At 46.7% G+C, this 22,756-nt stretch overlaps 1 protein-coding gene across 1 annotated transcript in view; it reads left to right on the top strand.

Annotated features, from left to right (window-relative positions):
* The window catches only part of PAPPA (pappalysin 1), a 210,725-nt gene that overhangs the window by 97,201 nt on the left and 90,768 nt on the right, over positions 1–22,756 (top strand). Inside the window, exons 8-9 of the mRNA XM_068155635.1 lie at positions 12,282–12,410; positions 14,004–14,095. Coding sequence (XP_068011736.1) covers positions 12,282–12,410; positions 14,004–14,095 — 221 coding nt within the window. The remainder of the gene's footprint in view (positions 1–12,281; positions 12,411–14,003; positions 14,096–22,756) is intronic.

Raw genomic sequence — 22,756 nt, forward strand, 5'->3', positions numbered from 1 at the left:
AATCATAGAATGGTTTGGGTTGGAAGGGACCTTAAAGATCGTCCAATTCTATTGCCCCTGCCGTGGGCAGGAATGCCTTCCACTTGGCCTTGAACACCTCCAGGGAGGGGGCACCCACAACCTCCTTCCAGTGTCTCACCACCCTCACTGTAAAGAATTTCTTCCTAGCAGCCAGTCTAAGTCCTCTCCTTAAGCTTCAATCCACTGCCCCTCGTTCTATCACTATAAGGCCTTCTAAACAGTTCCTCCTTAGCTTTCTTGTAAGCCCCATTCAGGTACTGGAAGGCTTCTATAAGGTCTCCTGGAGCTTTCTCTGCTCTAGGCTGAACAACCCCAACTCTCTCAGCCTGTCCCCATAGGGAAGGTGCTCCGGCCCTCTGGTCATCTCCACAGCCTCTTCTGAACCCACTCCAGCAGTGCAATGTCCTTGTGTTGGGGGCACCCAGAACTGCATGCAGTACTGCAGGTGAGGTCTCATGAGGGCAGAGTAGAAGGGCAGAATCACCTCTCTTATCCTGCTGGCCAGATTGCTTTTGATGCAGCCCAGGATATGGTTGGCCTTCTGGGCTGCAAGTGCACATTGCCAGCTCATATTGAGTTTTTCATCAACTGACATGAAAAGGTTGGATAGATCTGAATGACCCCCAGCTGCCTCTCAGAGAAATGGCCCAAGAGCGTGGGAAGGGCCAGAAAAGAAGGACTGCTCCATGTAGGGAGAGATGCTTTGCTTGGGGATTGTCTGTGCCAGCTCTGCTCCAGCCAGGGACTCCTCCCCAAGGTCTGCTGCTACATTGGATTCACAGCTCCAATGTACCTTCTGGGCTATACGGAGAATCACAGGGGTTGGAGAGAGATCAGATCTGCAGAATACAACTCAGCCATATGCAAGGATCCCTGAAAAAAAGGGGAAAATAAAAGTGAGCATTAACAGCTGCTCTATTATTAGCCAAATAGATACTATTAGAAATTGATATATTTAATCACTCCCAGCCAGGATGGAATTTGAACTCGCGACCTCGATGTAGTAGCAGAGTTTTCAGCTGCATGAAAAAAAGAGTGAAGGTCAAACAGGACTTTTCCAGCTGGGCAAAATAATTTATTGCAGGTGAAGCAGTCTCAGATATGTGGTAAATTAGGCTGTGCATTATCTCATGGATAATAATTCCTCTCTGATGTTTGCCTTCTTGTGTGTGTCTTTATTTTGGGCTCTAAATAAGATAAGAAGCACCAGAAACCTCCCAGGAATAACAAATGTATTTTCTTTGCTTGATTGAGGGAAGAAATATTGGACAGACATGTGTTATGCAACGACTTAAAAATAACTCTCTTGTAAAACTTGGAGTGAGCCTCAAATACCGCAGAAGAGGCAGAAATGTGTTACCTACCTTTTTACCAGCAGTGTCAGCCAGTACAGCTTTTTTCAGCTACTTTCACTGAACTCTTGGCCTGATCATTTCCTGGGCATTTTATTTGAATACATTTTTCTAGGAAATAAATTCCAAGTCTCAGTTCAATTTGGAGCTGCACTCAAACAGGCATGGATTTGAAATCCACGCTGCAGTAAGACTAAAATATCCATTCTGTCCTTAATGCTTTGCTGGATACAATGACAAACAAGGCAGAAGCCTTTTAGGTGTCTCACTGCATGGTGTGCAATGAAGTGAGCCCATGGTGTGCCATGCAGTGAGCCCATGGTGTGCAACAGAGTGAGCCCATGGTGTGTAATAGAGTGAGCCCATGGTGAGCAATGGAGTGAGCCCATGGTGTGCAATGCAGTGAGCCCAGGTTGTGCAATGCAGTGAGCCCATGGGGTGCAATGTAGTGAGCCCATGGTGTGCAATGCAGTGAGCCCAAGGTGTGCAATGGAGTGAGCCCAGGGTGTGCAATGCAGTGAGCCCAAGGTGTGCAATGGAGTGAGTCCAGGGTGTGCAATGCAGTGAGCCCGGGGTGTGCAATGCAGTGAGCCCAGGGTGTGCAATGCAGTGAGCCCAAGGGGTGCAAAGCAGTGAGCCCATGGGGTGCAATGCAGTGAGCCCATGGAGTTCTTGCTTCATTCAGACTTGGTCTTAATCTTTCTGGACAGGATCTTCTTAAATCATAGAATCATAGAATCAATAAGGTTGGAAAAGACCTCAGAGATCCTCAAGTCCAACCTGTCATCCCACATCTCATGACTAACTAAACCATGGCTTCAAGTGCCTCATCCAATCCCCTCTTGAACACCTCCAGGGATGGTGACTCCACCACCTCCCTGGGCAGCACATTCCAATGGCTAACAACTCTCTCTGTGAAGAACTTTCTCCTCACCTCCAGCCTAAACTTTCTCCAGCAGTGAAACTGGGCATCCTGTCATTAGTTACCTCTTCTCCCAAGTAACTAATGACAGAACAAGAGGTAATGGCCTCCAGCTGTGCCAGGGGAGGGTTATGTTGGATAAGAAGAATTTCTTCACTGCAAGAGTGGTCAGGCATTGGAACAGGCTGCCCAGCGAGGTGGTGGAATCACCATCCCTGGAGGTGTGCAAAAAAATGAGGAGACATGGCACTCTGGGACATGGTCTAGTGGTTATGGATAGAAGGTTGGACTTGATGATCTTTGAGGTCTTTTCCAACCTTAATCATTCTATGATCTCCATGCTGATGCCCCAGTTCCAACATTTTCCTGGAGCTTTTTGTGATAGGAGGGCTAAAATGGAAATAAAGCTCATTTTTCTCTGCTAATTGTACCCTAGAGAGGGTGCCTGGAATTAGAGACCCTTCATTATCAGCCACTACTAAAACTCTGTCCCTGAGATCTGAGAGCAGTAAACCAGATCATTTATTCACAGATTTTATGTTTTTAAATGTAAGACCAGTTGCAGATGTAATGACAATAGAGGAAATTAGCTCATGATGGGATTTTAGGAGGAGGCTAGTGGAAGTATGTTCAGTAATGTTCGGTTATTAAACCATTAAAGATCCCAGTGGAGACCAGCTAGGAGGATTTCTCATAATCTGATGTGGTTTAAGGTGAAACACAGAGCCCCTGAGGAGGGAAATGACAAAAGGTTCCTTTGGATTAGTCACCTCATCCCCTCACCTATCCCTCCATGCTCTGCTCTGCAGCATGTGTGACATCACATAGGTCTCTCTCACACATGCACACATGTAGGGAGAGACTCCCTCCCTTCTCCTGAGGAGCAGCTCCCCAGGAGCACCATGGCCCCCATGCCCTTACCCTCTAAAGTGGAGTTTTGGACCAGAGGGATGGCAGAGGTGAAACCAGAGAAAACTGCAAACATCTGTGTTAGCTTGGGGCCCAATCTAAACCCTACTGAAAATGCACATAATAACTTCCACTGCCTTCAGGAGCCTTTGCATAGTGTCTGCTCCCATGGCTCTGTTTACCATTTTGGTGGGATTATGTAGAAACAGGAGAGTATTAAGTTCTGAAAATTGGGTCTTGGCTCATGCCTGTTGAAAGGAAATCCTAGAGTTTGAAGCTGGATGCAGAGTAGCTGAAGAATGTTATTCTGCCAAGCTGATGACCCAAAACTGGGGAGAGCCTTCTGCCTGCTGGCTGAGCCAAGCCTGGCAAAGTGGGTAAGAGCAAAAATGCTCCCAGCCCCAGCAATGACTAACTGATGTGTGAAGGTTGAGGGATAGTTACTGAAGTCCCAAACCCTGTGCAGGGCTTCCATCAGGTATTTCTCCTGCCTTATGGTCTGAACCAGCGCCGGAGCCCACACAGATGCCGCCGCTGGTGGTCCTGTATGGAAAAGCCATGGCACAGCTGGGATGTTGTTAATGGTGTGAGTAATCAGGCAGTGCTTATCCAGAGGCACGATGCAACAGGCAGAGGTTCACCTGTGACAATGGTGATGGCCTTTAAAGCAATTAACCTGTCCTAACCTGTCTGCTCATCCTGTTACTGCTTTCCCCTACCATGTCAGCACACCGGAGCACAGTTCCCAGGTGGTGGATACTGGCACCATTCCCTTGAAATCAATAGACAATGGCTGGCTTCCACTGGTTGGAAGTAGGGCTTTCTGCATCTCTCAGATCTTTCCTTCCTCAGTCAGACCCTGACACTTTCCCTCCTCTGGCATCGGAGCTCCATGTGGAGAAGCGTTCCTGTCTCAGCTCAGGGTCTGATCACAGCAGTGAAGAAGCAAACACAACAGATTTTCTCCTCCTTCCTGGCTTCTAATGGCAACCAGGTGCTCCAACACTTAACCTGTGTGCTGCTATGAAATTGCCTGTCTAGTGCAAACAACCACATGAGGCCCTGAGCCTCCAGAATTGACTTTATCCCAGGACTGACTCTATTGAGTTTTATTTGTAACTCAGTCTCATTTAGATCCTTTATTTTAGATCATCCACCTTTAAAATCCATTGTTTGTGTTGTTGTTATGTAAACATGAAAAGCAGAAAATTGTCTGTTGACATGTAGGGTTTGTTTTGGGGAGTTTTTTGCTTTGTTTTTTCTTCAGACAAAACCCAAGAAATATCTTTAAGGCTTTGCTACAACTTTGGTTTTTATTAAATGTGCTACTGTGTTTTAAATTGGTACCAGGGCAAATGCTTGGATGATGATATCAAAGCCTGCTGGAGTTAATTACTTGTGTGTATATATATATATATATATATATATATGTATGTATGTATATGTTTGCTACTCTATGTTTCTTCTTCATTCAGGCTGTTGAAAGGCCTGAATTTCAGAGCAGAAGTGCTATAGCCAGGCGTGTGGTCCTGCACCAGGGCATCTTGCACAGGCAGGGAGCTGGTCTGAGGAGCAAGAGCACGTATTTACAACTCAGAGGAACAGATGAGCAGCTGAATTGCAGTGGTTTAAACCTGGAGTATTTCACTGAGGTCTAAAGTTGTGTGAGATTTACAGCAGTGTAAGTGAGAGCAGAGCTGTGGACTAATTGTTTTGATTTTGTGGTGATTATGAGAGGTGGTGGCATTTATGGTTTGTAAAAGTATCTCATGGAGCAAAGAGCGTTTTCCTTTTCCTCATAGATTGGATCTCTCAACCTTTGACTTCAGTCTCAAATACATGAAGCCTGTATGGCATTGCACAAGTGGGTAAGAGGTTTAGGTGTTAGCAGAAATACCTTCCTGATACATTCAGAAGAAAAAGTTGACTTGGGGCATTGTCTTGATGGCCTTGCTTTGGATGGTGAGACTGGGCTTAGCTAGCAGGGCCACCCCATGGTGCAGAACATCCCCACCAAGTGTTCAGCTGAGATTATCTCTTCAGGTGTTTGGCTGCTCTGTCATTCTTCCTTGGAAATACCCAGTTCAGGCTTGAGCTGAGTTTAGGAGCACAGATCTACTGTACAGTCTCCACTCTCCCATCCATCCCATGAGCTGACCATTCAGTACTTTCACTCCCCTGCTCTGATGTTCTCTGAAACACAGAAGTCACAAAAAAAGCCAGAGGGCAAACTTACCATCCCTTTTGGATCTTGTCTCATCAGGGTAGAAAGAAAAGCCTCTCCAAGACTGCTTCCTGGGCATTTATGTCTTCTGAGTCAGCTCAGTGTCTGAGAGAGAGGCTGGAGACTTGTTTTGAGGCTTTTGCACCTGCCATGTGGCTGGGCTTATCCAAACAGGCAGAGATCGGACTGCAGCTGAAAAAACAGCCAGAGCTGGGGATTTTTGACATCCCTCTTTGTTTACAGCATCCCACTTCTCCTCTCTCCTGACTGCACAGCCAGGCAGGAATTCTCTTCATTATCTTCTGCCATGCTTCTCATACCGTTTTTATTAAAAGAAGGGAAGGCAAAGTGAGGGGGAGTGTGTGTGAGAGAGGAGGTACAAGAAGAAAACAGAGGGACATAGACTTGCTGGAGTGGGTCCAGAGGAGAGCCACAAAAATGGTCAGAGGGCTGGAGCACCTCTCCTACAAAGAGAGGCTGAGAGAATTAGGGTTGATCATCCTAGAGAAGGGAAGGCTCCTGGGAGACCTTATGTAAGTGTTTCAATACCTGATGGAGACCTACAGGAAGGCTGGGAAGGGACTGTTTACAAGGCTTTGCAGCGATAGGATGAGAGGCATTGGTTTGAAACTGAAGCAGGGTAGATGTAGGTTAGACATAAGGAGGAAGTTCTTTACAACAAGAGTGCTAAAGTACTGAAACAGGTTCCCTAAAGGTGTGGTGGAGGCCCCATCCCTGGTGACATTCAAGATCTAACTTGATGGGGCACTGAGCAACCTGATGTAGTTTAAAATGTCCCTGCTGACTTTCAGGGAAGTTAGACAAGATGAGCTTTGAGGGTCCCTTCCAACCCAATGCATTCTCTGATTCTATAGAAGCACTTGGATTTGTACAGCCAGTGGCAATGCAGGAGAGAGGGTGGCAGCTGGGGAGCAGATCTATTCAGGTTGTCCTAAAGCCACCTCATCCCCTGAGTTGCTCTTTATCAATTGCTTTTAGAGCACCTGAAGATGGAGAAGCCTTCAAACACCATGGTGGTACTGCTGAGAGGTAAATCTCAGTGCAGTTTCATGACCCACTCTCTAAGTCCCAATGAAGAATTTGCTACTCATTGCTGGAAACACAGTTCCCTGCCCTGGCCTGGGAGCTCTAACCATCTCTGAGCAGTGCAAGTGCTTCTTCACTGAGTTAGTGGACATTGAGGGTGTTCAGGACCTCTGTAAATGATGTTGGGTGTTTCAGTGGTTGTGAGCAGCATGTCGAGATGGACTGGACAGCTCCAGGCTGCAGATGATGGGACAGGAGATGGTGTAGAACTTTGCCTTCTCTGTGTGTCTGTATTCAGTCCTCCTTGAGCAGCTGACTGAGCATTGCAACAAGTGAAGATGAGAGGTTCTTGCTGTTTGCTGCCAGCACATTTCCTGTTTTGCTCAGCAAGGTTTCCTTGCTAGAGAAGAAGAGCAAAGGTGACAGTGTTAGAGGGAAACGAGGACATTGCTGGCAGACCAGGGCTTGTTCTGGACTGTGGAGAGCTGTCCAGGAATTGTTGTCTTTTGGCTCAAGAGTTTGGTGGCTATGTAAGGTCAAAGAAAGAAGGGGCCTGCATGAGGACCTTTGATGTGTGGAATTTGCCTGTTTCACACGACACTGCCTGTGACAGCCAGAATTTAATTTGGGATACCTAAAACCTTGTCCTTAAATAACAGGAACAATGTTGACTGCCATCGCTTCGTGTTTTCACAGGCAAGAAGCTGGGATCAGCCTTAAGGATATTTTCAGTTTTGCTGGAAATAAGTCTGCTGCATGAAAACCCTCCCTGCTGTCATTTCTAGTAGGAAAAACATATATATCATTGGAGTAGGGAGAGAGGAATGGGATGTTTGCTTTCCCTCAGTGCTTTCAGGGCATCTCAACTGTGTGCTGGGTCCTCAGATGCTGAAGCCCTGTGGTGGGCGCAGAGCAGATGTGGTTGGGGATGCGTCAGCCCTTATAGGTCTTCTGGCACTCAAGGGCCTGTGTGTTGCTCCTGTAAATTCAGTGAGCCTTTAAACCCACCTTGGTCTGAGTAGAAAGCAGCTTCCCAGAGGTATAATTTTCCCTGCAAGTTTTACAGAACACCCCAACTGAAGGCAGAGGTCTCTTGCCTGGGGAACACAGCAAGATTAACTCAACTGCCCAAACTCCCCAGTAAAAACAGGAAAAGAATTAGAGGGGTTTATACCTCTGACCCTGGATCTGTCACTCGCCAGAGCAGACAGGGAAGTTGCCCTCGTGGTATTTCACACAGCACGTCCTAATTCCCCCTCTGAGCAGAGGACTTGAGTCATTGCTTTTTAATAGGACTGCTGCCCCACGGGCGGAAGCTGCTGCGATCAATGCGGCTTACTCACTTCTCGAAAAGGTCATTAAAAGACCATAGATATAAATTTAAAAGAGTGTTTGTTCACATCCTTGATGTTAAAGATGTTCTCCTCGCTCACTTCCTTAAGGAGCATCGCAGGAAGCCGCCATGCGTTGGACCTGCCCGACGGCAGAGCAGAACGAGCGCGCTGTCGCCACTCTTGTGCTGTCAGCTCCCAGGGAAGGTGGGAGGGACAATACCTGGTCCAAAATCACACTTTTGTCACCACTTGGAGCACATTTGTTTGGCTGACATCTCCAAACACAATCTAATATCCACCTTGTTGCCCTGCAACTCTATAGGAGAGGATAAACTGCCTTTTGTGTTTCCTTGTTTTTGTTTGTTTCCCCTTTGCTCCTGCATTCCTTCCTCTTTCCCTCACTGTGGTACTGGATCACTGCCCACAGTACTGCACATTGAGTCCCTTCAGCAGCTCTGTTTTTCCAAGATGTGGGTATTGTGAAGGAATGCTGAAACTGTCGGTTGCTGCCAATAGGATACATTTGACAGTTCAGGAGTATCTCAGGTTCCAGTTGCTGAGATGTGAAATTCCACGTCCAGCTCAGTCAGGATTTTGCCACTAGTTTCATCAAGCAAGGGTGAGCTGAAGGCACAGTGGGTTGCATTTGACTTTCTGAGGTGGCTTTCTAGTGCTCCAGCTGTGATTGCCTCCCGTTTCTGATCTCCTCTGGGCATGGCTGGTTTGTTGATGCTGCCCTCTGTGTGAATGCCTGGGACTTCTCTGCCATCCCCAGGGTGGGAAAGGTTGAGAAGCCCCAGGTTGCTCTGAACTGTACTGTCTGAAAGGGGAGCTGAGATGAGAATGGAGAGGATTCACCCTATGGCTGCAGTATGGGTCTAGAGATCACATCTGTCTCCCAGTCCTGCTGTGGCTTTACAGGAACTGTATATCTCCAGGCATTTGTCTTCCATTTCTCTACATTTTAATCTATGACAAGGATTTTATGTTCATATCCCATGGGACATTGTGAGCATCAATGACTTCATAGCTGTCTTGTACCCAAACTGTGTAGCTGTCGTGCTGAGGGACATGGCTTAGTAGTGGATTTGGCCATGCTAGGTTAGTGGTTGGATTTGCCAATCTCAGAGATCTCTTCCAACCTCAACAATCCTGTGATTCTAAGGGAATCCAGGCTGTACAGATGTTCACCTTCTCTTTTGGAGAAGAAATGGCCTTTTTATATGTCATTAAACTGTGAAATGTCACAAGATACTCATTTCTCAAAGTGCTTTCCATGTTTGAGCAGGGCTCTCCCTTCCTGGTGTGTGGCAGGTGCCAGGATTAGACTGAAGCCCACTGCCCCCAAGCCAGTGATCACTCCTCTCCATGTCCACAGGGTCCTCTCCCCAGACAGTGCTTTTCCTTCACCTGCTCCTATGTGACCTTCATTAGGTGATCCTATTCTGGCAGGGGAGTTGGATTCAATGATCTTCAGAGGTCCCTTCCAACCCCCACTGTTGTGTGATTGTGTGCTTCACCATCCATACAATTAACTGTTCCAGACTTCTCCCCTCCTAATAACTTCCATTTCCAGTTTTCTGTCTTATTGACTCCCATACACATTCATCTCCAGTCACCTAATTCACAAACTCTGTATTCTCTCCCCTGCTTCGTTTAGTTCTGTGTCTTATCCCATCATGTTCTGCCAGCTTCCCACCCTGCACATGAACAGATGTGAACTTTTCCTGTTTCCCACTTGCTTACATGTACACACAGAGATACACAAACACTCCCACCCACTGAAACATGCTAAGAGACACATATGCTGTTCCTAGCCCAATGCCTGCCCATCCCCTCTGGGCACCAGAGGAAATCACAGAGAAAATCAGCATCTGAAAGCTGCTGTTTCATACTCCAGCCCTGTGCTCTCTGAGCATCTGAAAGCAGCGTGCATTCAGTTGTTTTGTAGCTGTTACAGCTGCTCAAACTGCTCATTTGTTAACAGCCTTTTCTAAGAATTGAACCTTTCTTGTGGTTAGCAGATCCCCAGTGACAAAATCCACATTTCTGCAAGTATGTTTGTCAATCTTAAATATTTTATGAATGGTTTTGAGAAGGGACTTGAGAAATAACTGCCCTTCAATAACCAAAGCTTGCCTCTGCTTTCATTTCATCAGTCTACAGCAGAGACTTCCCATCTGAAGAAGTGGATTTATGTGGGACTGAAATCTAGAGGAAACCCTCAGCGTTATACACCAGCATGTGTTTGGCCATTTCAGTTAATTCCTGTCATTTTACTCTTCTTTCTTTCTTTTATTCTTTCTTTCTTCCTTGTTCTTCAAAACAGTTGTTTTAAGCAGGTCCCAATGTCTGAAGTGTGACATCTTTGGTAGAGTTAGATAATGGTTGGGCTTGATGATCTTAACGGTCTTTTCTAACCAAAATGATTCTATGATTCTGTTCCATACGTTTTCACTTCAAACAAGCACTCACAGCGGTATCTGGGTAGATGTCTGCCCAGTCTGTAAGTGAACTGAGACAGTTTTGTGCTGCCTGAATCCTCCAGCTTACCTAATAGGAGCTACGGACTGTTGGTGACTGGAGTCAGCTGAAGAAGCAGTTGTTTTGCTTTCATTAGTAGATTCATAGAATGATTTGGGTTGGAGGGGACATAAAGATCATCTAGTCCCAATGCCCCTGCCATTGGCAGGGATACCTCCCACTAGACCAGGTTGCTCAAGGCCTCATCCAGCCTGGCCTTGACCACCTCCAGGGAGCGGGCATCCAAACCTCCCTGGGCAACCTGTTCCAGTGTCTCACCACTCTTACTGCACAGAATTTCTTTCCAATATCCAGGCTAACTTTTCCCTCCTCAAGCTTAAATCCAGTCCCTCTCATCCTATCCCTACAACCCTTGTAAAAAGTCCCTTCCCACTGAGTTCCACTCCTATTTCCAATTTAGTAACAAAGAACCAAATCCCAGTGCACTTCCCATGCAGTTCTTTCTGTGGCAGCTCTTTTGCAGGTAGAGTATCCATGAGGAACAGCCTTGTTGTGAAATATAAAGTGTGATATTGGAGTTGAAGCCATGCTTGTTAATTTAATGGATGTTGTAAGGGGATAGTTACTTCACAAACTTGAAGATTTCAGGAGCTACAGCCCATTGATATCTGCTTCAGTGGCTTTGTTGCTCTGTGTGGTAGACATATCTCTGTGTAGTACACACTTCATTAATACATGTGTTTTGACTGAGTTCCCGTGACAAAAAGACATGTGTATTACTGTCAGTAATTGGGGCAATATGAGTGAGTAAGCAGAGGACTGGAGTGAGTTAGGAAAGAGCTGGGTTGTGTCGTGGGCTCGGCAATTAGCCTGATTGATGACTTCAAGCAAATCACTTTGCCTTCACCACTCCATGCCTTTACAAATAGGCACAATGAGGATGATGGAAATGAGTTTCTCTATGGAACACTCTGAGCTCTGATAATGTAAAAGACATTGTAAAAGAGCTAAACATTTATGTTAAGCTCTTTATTATTTCTGTGTTGCATATATATATATATATATATATAAAGATTCCTGGTTTACAGTTGCACAGGGTTGAAGTAATTATGGCTTTGCCTAAATATGTAACAGTTTGTTAAATCTTCCCATGGCTCTTTGTGAGCTCTAGGCAAGTGGTTGGGTGTGATGATCTCAAAGGTCTCTTCCAACCTCAACAGTTCTATGATTCTGTGATTCTATTTCCATGCTGCTACTGTGATGCAGTGCTGTAGGTTCTATTTTCTGTGCTCTCCCTTTTAACTCTGTTGGTTTAATACCTGTATGCAAAGTAGAGAATGAACTTACCTGTCTCTGAAACACCCCCAGTCCAACTCTGTCTTCAATCAGTAGGAAATTCCCAATGGCCCCAGCTGCAGCTGGATTGAGATCAGGGCTGTTGAGGACATAATCAGTGTTTACAGGAGACTTTAAGCTCCCTAAAGGTACTCTGCCACAGACCTGCAGGTGACACTGTCCCTGCCATGAAGAGACAGGGGCAGAGTGCTCAGAGGCTAACACAGTGAAGCACAGGGCTGGTTTCTCAGATGCTGCAGTGTTATCAACTGTCACTACCTCTGTTACTGTTCCCATGTGCATGGTGAGGACTGATACCCTGGCATGGTGTCAGTGCAGTGCCAGCTCTGCAGCAGGGAGAGATGTAGGCAGCAGCACACACAACTGCAAAGAGTTCAGCTGCCAAATAGTCAGGATTGGCACCTATTGCAGAGCTGAGCATGGACACAGGTAGCTCTGAGTGTGCTCATAAGAAAAAAAATGCCCACCCAAAAATGAATCCCATCACGATGAGAGAGGAATATGCTGTGGACCTGACTGAGGTGAAAACTTGCTTTTTTTTGGCAGCCAACTCCCATATCTGGGCCTCCTTCTCTGCCCTTTGCTACTGCCTTTGTTGTACTGATACCTTCCTGTTTCCTCCTGCCTTGCAGGGAGCTGAGCAACAGGACCACATACACCTACCAGGTGGTGGTTGTGTCCGGGCTGGAGGAGAGCGAGCCCTCCCCTGTGCTTGTGTACGTCTCTGGAAGTGGATACTGTGGAGATGGGATCATCCAAACGTAAGTCTGGAGCAAACAAACAGATAAACCTGGGAGCATCTCCTTGGCCAGAATCCGAGACTAGAGAGGAATTGATGACCTCTGATGTCTCCCCAGTTTAGGCCGGCTCTCATCTGTAGATAATGACTCATGTGCTTGATGATTACCAGGATGATGACATTTAATTGGAACTTAGGCTCTACTACCCTGGCACCAGCAGATACAGACAGAGATGCAGATAATGGAGTCCAGACAGCAGGATCGATACGCGAGTGTGCTATGTGCTGTTTGTTTGTGTGTCCATCTCCTTGCACATGCACATGACATTTCCTACACAAAGCTGAAGTCAGCACTGGAGAAATTCTCACAGCCTTTGATGTTGTCCTTACATAGGAAGCCCATGTGCCTAGCAGCTGGTGGACAGGGTAAAACCCCTGCTGCATGGTGGCACAGGTTTCCAGTGCAGCTTCTTGTTTGAGAGGCTGGGATGCATATGGAGGAGACAGATCTGGCCTCTTGGGGAGAGTGCTGAGAATTACCTGTCTTCAGCCAGCTTCTCCTCCTCACTGGCTGCCAGTCCCCAGAACACTGAAAATATGAAACAATCATTCATGACTAGGTTAGGGTTTGTTCTTTTACTCTGTTGGCCCTTAAGGCCACCTGCTTCAAAGCTTCCTGGCATTAGGTAATTTAATTATTGCAATGATGGGAGTGACAACAAGCAAGTGCTTAATCCAGCCAGTATTCTTCTCTTCAAGTAATGCTGCTCAGCAATCACACAGTACAGCTCTGTCAGATGATACACCTGGCAGCAAGTGTTTGCAGGATGAGGCCCAACAGGCAGGGAAATCAAAGAGGCCAATCAAACAGCGTATGAGTCCAGGGCAGTCTTGGAGAGAGAAGTGCAGAAAGACACATTAATTTTGCTTTCCATAACTTTTCTCCTACTGTTATGTTTGCACATTCCTCAAACATCACTTGTGGCTTTGCAGCAAGCATTGAACAATAGCTGAGCTGCCTCAGGAGCGAGCAGGAACCAGACTCTGCCACAGCTTGGTTGGTTGTGGCCCCACTTGCAGCTGTAGCCTCCCCTGTCTCATATGGTTCACACTCTTCTCCCCACACACTGCTGCAAGCAAGAAGGCTGGCACAAGGCAGGACCCCCTCTCTGACACCACCTACTGCTCTCCTCCAAGTGCTGTCACCTGGAATAGCCCAGCACCAGGCTTTCTGCCTTGTTATTCCTATGCTGGGGTCACAGTCTGGCCCTTCCAGACTTAATACAAAGAGTTTCAGAGATTCCTGTTCTCTTTTTCCCCACCTGCTGAGTTGCAGCCACACCAGCTATGAAGGAAGTTGCTCATATTCTCATCAGAGAACAGCAAGTGGTATCCACATGTGCAGGAGAGAAGTGGCCAGGCAAGCTTGTGAACCAGGAATGATGAAAGTCAGGGCTGGAGGAGAAGGGAAGAGATATTTTAAGGGCTGGCCCAAAAAGCAGCATGCTGAATTGGAATTCAGGACTTTGGGGTTCTACAGAGGGGTGTCAGCAATTGTCAGGATGATGCCATTTGCCATCTGACTCCTTTTTGCATGTGTGTACCCTGCCTGCAGAGACCTGGGGGAAGAATGTGATGACATGAATAAGATGAATGGTGATGGCTGCTCCCTCTTCTGCCTCCAAGAGTTATCCTTTAATTGCATCGGTAAGTCTGGCTCAGAGCCCTTCCACTCATGGTGGGCAACAACTCTACACAGAATGCAACCAAAAAAAATCAGCAGTTATTTTCAGCATTTCCAGCTGAAGAGTTGTCATGGAAGAGGGGAAAAAAGGTGGAATTTGTAGGTTTGAAAGGCGAACATATCTTCCCAGCTTCTGGTCATTTTGATGGGAAATTGGTTCTGCTGGCTTTGAAACAGCCTGGGACTTAGGGCTAAGTCAGCCATTGTGGGACTGATCCAAAGCCCATTGAAGTCAGTGGGTGGTTTTCCACTGGATTCAATAGGCTTTAGATCTGGCTACGTGAGAAGACATGAGCTGATTTTTTTTCTGGTAAACAGGAGGAGGAGTGAAAGGGGAAGGGAGTGAGACCAGAGGCAGGTCCAGCTGAGGTCACACCTCCTTTGAGTTGCAAATCAATATCTGAGGATCAAAGGTCTGGCTAATCCCCTTTTTCAGAGGTGAAAACTACTTAATCAGATTTCATTTGCAAGCCTGGTTTGCTCTGATTAGCAAAACCTGTAAGCACAATGGCCGGAAGATGCTCGAGCTATCGGGGATAGCAGGGCTGCAGTTGCCAGCTTTACATATTTATTAAAGTCTCTAGGAATGCTGGGGACAGAGAAGGGAAATGGAGACCAATTTACGTGGCACCCTCTGTGGGATAGCCCTGTTGTGGGATTGTGCTTCCCAGACAGGGCTCAGCAGATCTGGGGAAGGATGAAACAAGCAGAGCTGCTGAAACCAAAGTTAATGTTTACATCGGGTCAGCTTTTTCTCAAGAGATTTTATGAGATTCCTTATCTGGACTGACCAAAGAAATACTCTGTGATTCTATCTAGTGATTCATACCTTCAGCTGAGGGCATCAGGCCTAGGTGGATAATCTGATGTTGGCAAGACTGATATTTGCTCTTTTTGACATTGTTTTGTGCCTGGAGTGACATATGAAGGACCTCACAGGCATCATGTTTCCCTTGAGTGACAAGCTGGGGACTACTTGTCTCATCCTAACAATTACACTTTTGCTTCAGCATCCCATGCTCTGCAGCTCAAAGCCTCATTTGGTGCTGTACTTATTTCCATATTTACATGTGGAAGTTGCTGTATTGAAGAATATTTACAGTCGAGGCTGATTGTGACTATTGGTGGTCCTGAAGTTAGGTTTGTCTTTCAAGTAAGGTGCTGCACTAGAGCCTCCAGCACTGAAAGATAGTAGTCATAATATTTGGAAAGTGAGATAAACACTTATGCAAATGTTTTGGGTTCTCCAAAAGTCAGACACAGTGCAAGGCTGGTTTCGGCGAGGGTTTAGGTTGGACCCATGTGGTTGCATCTGTATTGCCCTGCATAGAGGAGATCTGAGCTCCTTGGTCCACATCTGTGCTGTAACCACATCCTAGCTTCACATTAAGACATGACCCACATCCTCCTCTCTCTTCACTGGTTCTCAAAAAAACCAGGTTGTGTGGACTGGGCAGGAGCTGCATCATGCTTTAATAAAGCCCATGCAGCGCTACAGGCTGGGGTCAGAGTGGCTGGAGAGCAACTAAGCAGAAAAGGACCTGGGGGTACTGGTTGACAGCTGGCTGAACATGAGCCATCAGTGTGCCCAGGTGGCCAAGAAGGCCAATGGCATCCTGGCCTGCATCATCAATAGTGTGGCCAGCAGGAGCAGGGCAGTCATTCTGCCCCTGTACTCAGCACTGGTTAGGCCACACCTTGAGTCCTGTGTCCAGTTCTGGGCAGAAGGACATTGAGACATTTGAATGTGTCCAGAGAAGGTCAACAAAGCTGGGGAGGGGTCTGGAGCACAGCCCTGTGAGGAGAGGCTGAGGGAGCTGGGGTTTTTTAGTCTTGAGAAGAGGAGGTTCAGGGAAGACCTTCTTGCTCTCTACAGCTACCTGAAAGGAGGTTGTAGCCAGGTGGGGATTGGTCTCTTCTCCCAGGCAACCAGCTGCAGAACAAGAGGACACAGTCTCAAGCTGTGCCAGGGGAAGTTTAGGCTTGAGGTGAGGAGAAAGTTCTTCCCAGAAAGAGTAATTGACAATTGGAATGTGCTGCCCAGGGAGGTGGTGGAGTCCCCGTCCCTAGAGGTGTTCAAAAAGGGATTAGATGTGGCACTTGGAGCCATGGTTTAGTTAGTTATGAGATGTGGGGTGACAGGTTGGACTTGAGGATCTCTGAGGTCTTCTCCAACCTTATTGATTCAATGATTCTAAGCAAATTCCTGGACAGTAGTAAGTGTGGGGTATTCCAGGCCTTGGACCATAGGGTGGTATCCTGCCAGGTGGGGAGAGGAGCCTGCTTTTTGGCTATGTACACAATCATTCTCAGGACCAGCAACTGGTTAAGAGTGTGGAAAGGAACCAGTCTGACAGCAACACGATGAGAGAATGAAGCAACTGCAACATAGCCACAGCTTTTTCTACGCCCCTACAGAGGAAGTGATTTTTCAGATTTGCATAGGGTGAAAAGGAAAGGGGAATTCCAGAGGTTAAAAGTTTGTTTGTCATGGGCTTTGGAAGGTTATGCTCTGCACAGGTCATGGATTACAAAAGCAAATGCAATCAACCCGTTCGTGGAACGCCAAACAGAGGAATTCGCTGAGGTTCATCGGATCAGCTGAACCAGTGCAAAGGTGCACGGACACAGACCCTGCTGAGGTCTTGTTGGGTGGCTTTGCAGGAGTGGTGGTGCAACTGCTGTGGTCATGATGGCCTCAGTGTGCACGCAGGGGCTGTGAGGGCAGAGCAGAGGCTGGTGGTTTTGGGCAAACACTGCCTTCAAGTCCCTAGGAAAGGTTGAGAGAAGGCAATGCCTGTGAAACTGGTCCTGTTGGCTTTTATGGGTTCTGGACCACCACTGAGGACATCAAAAGCAAGAGAGAGAAACTGCTGGCTAATCTTTCAGGCAAAGGAACAGTGCTGATTTGTGTTCTAACATGACAAGCACTAAAATCTCACCAGAACACATAAAAGTGTTGGGGAAGCGAGTGGCTGTGCACATGACATAATAAATAACAATTAAAAAGAGCAGAAATTTAGCATTCTCCATCATCTAGCAGAATCAGACCAGATCCTCTGCCTGCAGCCAAACAAAAGTCTTCTTTGAGGCTGGTAAGTTGTTTTCTTGGAAAATGCAGGGTGCTTGAGGAGCACAGAGAAATCAGTGTACTTTATTTCCATGTTTACAAGGCTAACACATGTTATAATCCTGTAGGACAACAAGTAATTATTTCAGACAGTGTTATTTTTTTACAGTGATGTTCTTGTTGTATTATGTAGCTCTTTAGAGCCCTGGGAATCACTCCCCTTCACCAAAGAATTTAGTGAGCCTCAAACACATGTTCAGAGGCTTTGCTGAATTGGGGGCCTCAGGGTTTGATCTCGCAAATGCTTCCTTCCAGGCATGTTTCTGAACTACCACAAGGCATTCTTTAGACTTCAGCAAATCTAACCACAACAGTGAATGCAATGCTTGTCACAAATTGTCTGCAGGATTGGGTCCCACATGGCTGAAAACAATCACTGAACGTTTTGTTTGCAAAGGCAGGGTGGAAGGGGCATCGTCGGGGGTGGGGTTCCATCGCAGGAGGTTTGATAGCAAAGCCCAAGCCAGCATCTTCCTTCAGAGCACAGTCCACGCAGGTCACCTTGCTTGGTAGAGAAGAAATACAACAGAGCCTGCAAACACCATCAGGCTTTGGATTTAGAGCCATGAATCACAGAATAAGTTAGGTTGGAAGGACTCTCTTGAGGTCTCTGGTCCAAGGAGGGCCAACTTCAAAGTTAGATCCAGCTTCAAAGTCGGAGCACATTGCTCAGAGTTATGTCCAGGTGTGTTCTGTATATCTCCAAGGATGGAGGCAGCTTGTTTGCAGGTGTCCCTCTGCCTTTCCAACTCCTTTTGCCTTTTAGGATCATGAAGTTTGTATTGTTTTTCAACTGGTCCAATCAATGGCACAAAGCTCTCAAGACATTTTGTGCTAGTGCCTGTAATAAAATTAGCCTTACTTTTTTTTTCCCCTTCTTGGTTTTGTTTTCCCTCCTCCTTTCCTCTCTAATCAGATAACAGTGGATCAATCTGCTCTGCCGTGGGAGGAGGGGCGCGGGGGAAGGAAGGGGGAGGCAGGGAAGACGACTGTGTGGTCTCACTGTCAGGCTGTCCTGGCCTTCTCTGATCACAAAGCTGGGCAACAGAAAACAGATAAGATTAATAGCGTTTTCTTCCTGCAACATGCTGAAGAGTGACAGTGAGATTAATTAATTAATTAATGAAAGCATCTGGCAGCACTCCTTCTTTAAGTTCTGCAGTACGCTCTCCCTTCCCCATCCTGATTTTTTTGCCTCTACCGATTTTCCCCCCCCCCCCTCCTCTTTGTGTAGCAGATTTTGCATGTCTCATCTTCTCTGCACAGAATTTGATCCCACAGGGAAAGTTCTACTTTGCCTTGTGGTTTGTAGGAGAGAAGCAGATCAGAGTCTCGCCCACTGTGGCCGCTGCACCCCTCTCCTACCTCTTGGCTGCTTTGCTTTCACCTTGCTGTTGATTACTCCCAGGGTAACTGATTTTGGTGATTACTGCGGGTCCCAGCCAAGTTCAAGCCAATGTGTGCGGTGTGAAACAGACCCCAGTTGTAAGAGCTCTGATTTTCAGTTGTGGGAATGCAGAGCTTTCTAGCACTTGATCCTTTCCCACCGGAGAGTTGAGAAATGGGTGTCTAACAAGCAGCTGAGCACCTTGTCCTTGGTGTGCACTCTCCCACACACCGACACTGCACACATGCATCTAGATAGATGTGAAAAGGAGAGCTGCTTTCATTTGCATTCCTTTTGTTGAGTGTGATGTGCATTATGCATTGATTTAGCTCACCAGTGCTGAAGAAAGAGAAGGATATAATAAAAAATATGTGGAGATCAATAAAAAGGAAGGGAGGGGGAGAGAAAGTAATATGAAAAGAGATGAGTTGAGACTGATAGACATTGAATCACTGCTGGTAAGAAGCTTCAGAGCTTAGGCTAGACAGAAGGAAGAAGTTTTTACACTGAAGGTGGTGAGACACTGCCTCAGGTTGCCCAGAGGTGGCAAGTGCCCTGTCCCTGGAAAGATTCAAGGTCAGGTTCTTTGGGGCTTTCAGCAACTTCCTCAAGTTGCAGGCAGTTGGACCTTTAAGGGTCCCTTCCAACCCAAACCATTTGTGGTTCTATGGTCTTATCAACCCCTCAGTTTGCCTGGTAATTTATGAGGCTTTCAATCATATTGTATTGATGTTGTTATTGCTGCACCTTCTCTCTGCTTGCAAGGGACTCTTCACTAAAGCCTTGTTACAGCACAACAGGGCAGCATTTCTGCTGCCTTCCACATACGAGTGTCCCACTGAAGAACATGTGGAGACACATGTCTACCCAACATGGGTTGTTGGATCGTGGCCTCAGGGATGTAAACTACAAAACAAAGGCACAGAGCAGAGGAGCAGAGAAAATGAATGTATCTAGCTCTTGAATTCACCACGTTTCCAGCATGTTTGAAGCATTAGTTGCCAGTGGTTGCTCAGAAAGAAGTTTGATTTTAATTTGACAATGATCCTTAAACACCTCTCCTTTGGCTCCTGCTTGGCCTCAAATGGGTTTTTGCTACCTCAGAAATCTGGATCTGTCCTTCTCCTCTTCAGAGGCCTCTCCCTCCAGCTGTGAGCCTTACCTTTGTGGGAGCTCTATCCTTTACCTCTCCCATTATCCATAAATTAAGCATAGCACTTTCCCCTAATCTTATTGTTTGGCGGGCTGCAGTGCATTCAGGGAAATGATTAATATTCATGAGCTTGCTATCTCTGTTTGGTGCATAATCCTCTGGGGAAATTGCAGTGTTAAATGAGTGACACAAACCTAATTTTATATGTCTTTTCTTTCCTTTCTTTCTTTTTCCTTTTTTTTTTTTCCCCTTTTTTTCTTTCTTTCCCTTTCCCCTTTCTGACAGAGAAGTAATGTGCTTAAAATAAATTGATGGATGACCATCCATATTCATTGTGGGCATGCTTTGAGAGCATGCCTGGCTCCCATCCTCTCCCCCTCTCTCCCTCCCTCCCTCCTTCCCTCATACCCCTGCACAGGGACGGGGCTTTGACTGCCCAAACCCTGGCCCCACGCAGCAGCGAATGATGATTTCGCCGCCTTTCACCAATGTTAAATAGGGTCTTGGCTGACCCTGCCGAGGGCTTTCAGCAGAACAACAGCATGGGAGAAACCAAGCCACCTTGCAAGAGAAACTCAGCATCTCGCAGGGCATCAATAAGACTAAAGCATTGACCAAGGAGCTTGGGAAAGAGTATTGCTGTTGATAGAGAAGCTGAGGCTCTATAGCAGAATTTCATAGCAAATAGCAATGAGTTTACTGACCAGGGCTATTCAGATGTTGTTTGTGTGAATCCTTCAGCTCAAGGCAAATACTTTGAAGCTGACTGTTTCCTGCAGCTCATGGGAATGTGGCTACATGTTCTAAAATGTCTAAGCACCCATTTGGCAAGTCAGTAATCACAGCATCGTCATGAAGTCTCTTAAAGTGATTTTCAGACTGTCATCATTAATAGTGCAATCTTAGCAGAGCCAGCTGAGCCACAGAGCAGAGCAGGCATCTCAGGCAGCAAAACACAAAGGACAGATGCTTTTTTGTGGGGGAGAATGTGGGCTGCAGTGGTATTTGCCTGCATTTTTCCCTAGGCCAGTGACTCCAGCCCAGCCCAATCCAGCTTTGGTTTTTAGGACACAGCTGCAATGAGAGCCCAACAGAAGAATTACTCCTTTGCTTGTTACCTCCTTCATGCATTACTCTTTGTGGATCAGAGTGACTTCCATGGCTGGTCATACTTCCCTCTTTATAGCATCCTCTGTGACTCAACAGCAACTTGCCGTGCTTAGAGAATGATGCTGAGCAGAAGACCTTCCTTTGCAATAGCATGCAACCACATCCACAAACAAGCAGTTTGTTTTCTTTGGTGAGTGGCACCCCTGGGGGGTTTTCGCCAGGGCTCCTTCCCAGTCTCCCACGCAAGTACCCCTGGGAAGGTGCTGGGAAGGACCCCACTGTCCAGTCTTCCTGTGGCTGCAACATTGCTGCCTTGAGTGACAGAGGCCTCAACATTTTCTGTCAAATAGTCTCCAAGCTGAGGAAATATCCAAATATTCTCAGCACCTCTTTTCTGACTTATTCAAACACTCAGGTAAGAGAAACAAGGTTAGGGGAGAAGAGGATGCCTGGAGCAGTGCTTTTAGGACATGCTGGCTGCCCAGGGTTGAGGGAAGGCCACATTGGCTCCTGTTGGCTAGCTGCAGAGCAGATAAGGTCTTAGTACCACTGCCAGTGATGGAAAATATCCTTTTGCTGAAGCGACAAAGGCTCATGTTCTTGGAGGTGAAATATCAAATTTCAGTGCGGGGCTCTGCGAGGGAGTTGTAATTGTATCTGTCTGCAGCACACAGATCAATTGCATAATTATTGTGCTCCAACCACTATATCATACCGATGAGCTGAGCCATGCCAGACAAAGGACCAGCCCAGGAATGCATTTCCATGAAGCAGCTGAATTTCCAGGGAGCTGTGCTCCGCAAATGCTTGATGCCTGCCTGCCCGGGTCGGGAGTTGCTCAGACACCGCTGTCATGTTGCACGGAAAAAAAGCCTCCTGCGAGGCCCCTGGATGTTCCACAGCAGATTGCAACATTGTGTTGCCTTCGTTTCCAAGGTGTCTGGTTTATTTCATTGAAGGAAAATGTCACAGTGTATTGATATGCAACTTCATTGGGAAAGGTCTGCCCAAGCTCTCTGTAATGGTTTTCCTCTTTGCAAATCAGAACATCCAGGAAGGAAAATAACACTCAAACATTTTGCTGTAGCAGGAAATATCTCTGTCTCTGGCTTCTTCAATATTAAAGAAGAGATTAGCAGATATCCTGGAAGCAGGCCATGTTATTCACTCCTTTCCCACTGAAGCCAAAGGTGAAACTCCTGTAGAAAGAAATGGAGCAGGTCCTGCGATTGCTCGGCTGCTGGGCTCCTGTGATCTGCAGTGCAATCATTTCTCCTTCCGGGATAGGAACCTCTGGATAAGCTTCCTCTCATCTGTCCTCTCATCCCCATCATTCCTCTCATCCAGGCCAGGGCTGGAGATGCCAATGAAGTGATGTGGTGGTAAAATCCTGCTTCTGCAGAAGTTGCTGGTTTTGGTGAGCCAGCGAGCTGGCCCTCACTGTGTCTGCACACCTCTGGGAAGTCTGTTCAGGGGTTAAAATGTGAAGCTCTCTCTCTTCCAAGATTTTGTTACTGTGAGACAATGCTTCTGCATTTTTGTCCCTCCTTCCCTCCCCTCCCCCTCCCCCCCCCCCCCCCATTCTTTATAATTTTTTATTATTTTTTATGTCGGACAGAGTTGTGTGGCATGAGGCTTGTTGTAGTTGGAAACATCCCCAAGTAAACAGCTGAGCTTAAAAATACTTCCCCCCCCCCCCCCCCCCTTTCCTTTTCTTTTCTTTTTGTCTAGCCTTTTGAAAAAAAGCAGTAGTTATTGCACAAAAGAAGACTATGCTGATGCCAGTCACTGTGATGGAGCTGAAAACAGGAAGCTCTCCCCAGTGTCTGTCCCCAGCACTTTGT

This window comes from Melanerpes formicivorus, unplaced genomic scaffold (genome assembly GCF_026170545.1).
Source record: "Melanerpes formicivorus ecotype bairdi unplaced genomic scaffold, bMelFor1.0.p_v2 SCAF_33, whole genome shotgun sequence".
Lineage (NCBI taxonomy): Eukaryota > Metazoa > Chordata > Aves > Piciformes > Picidae > Melanerpes > Melanerpes formicivorus.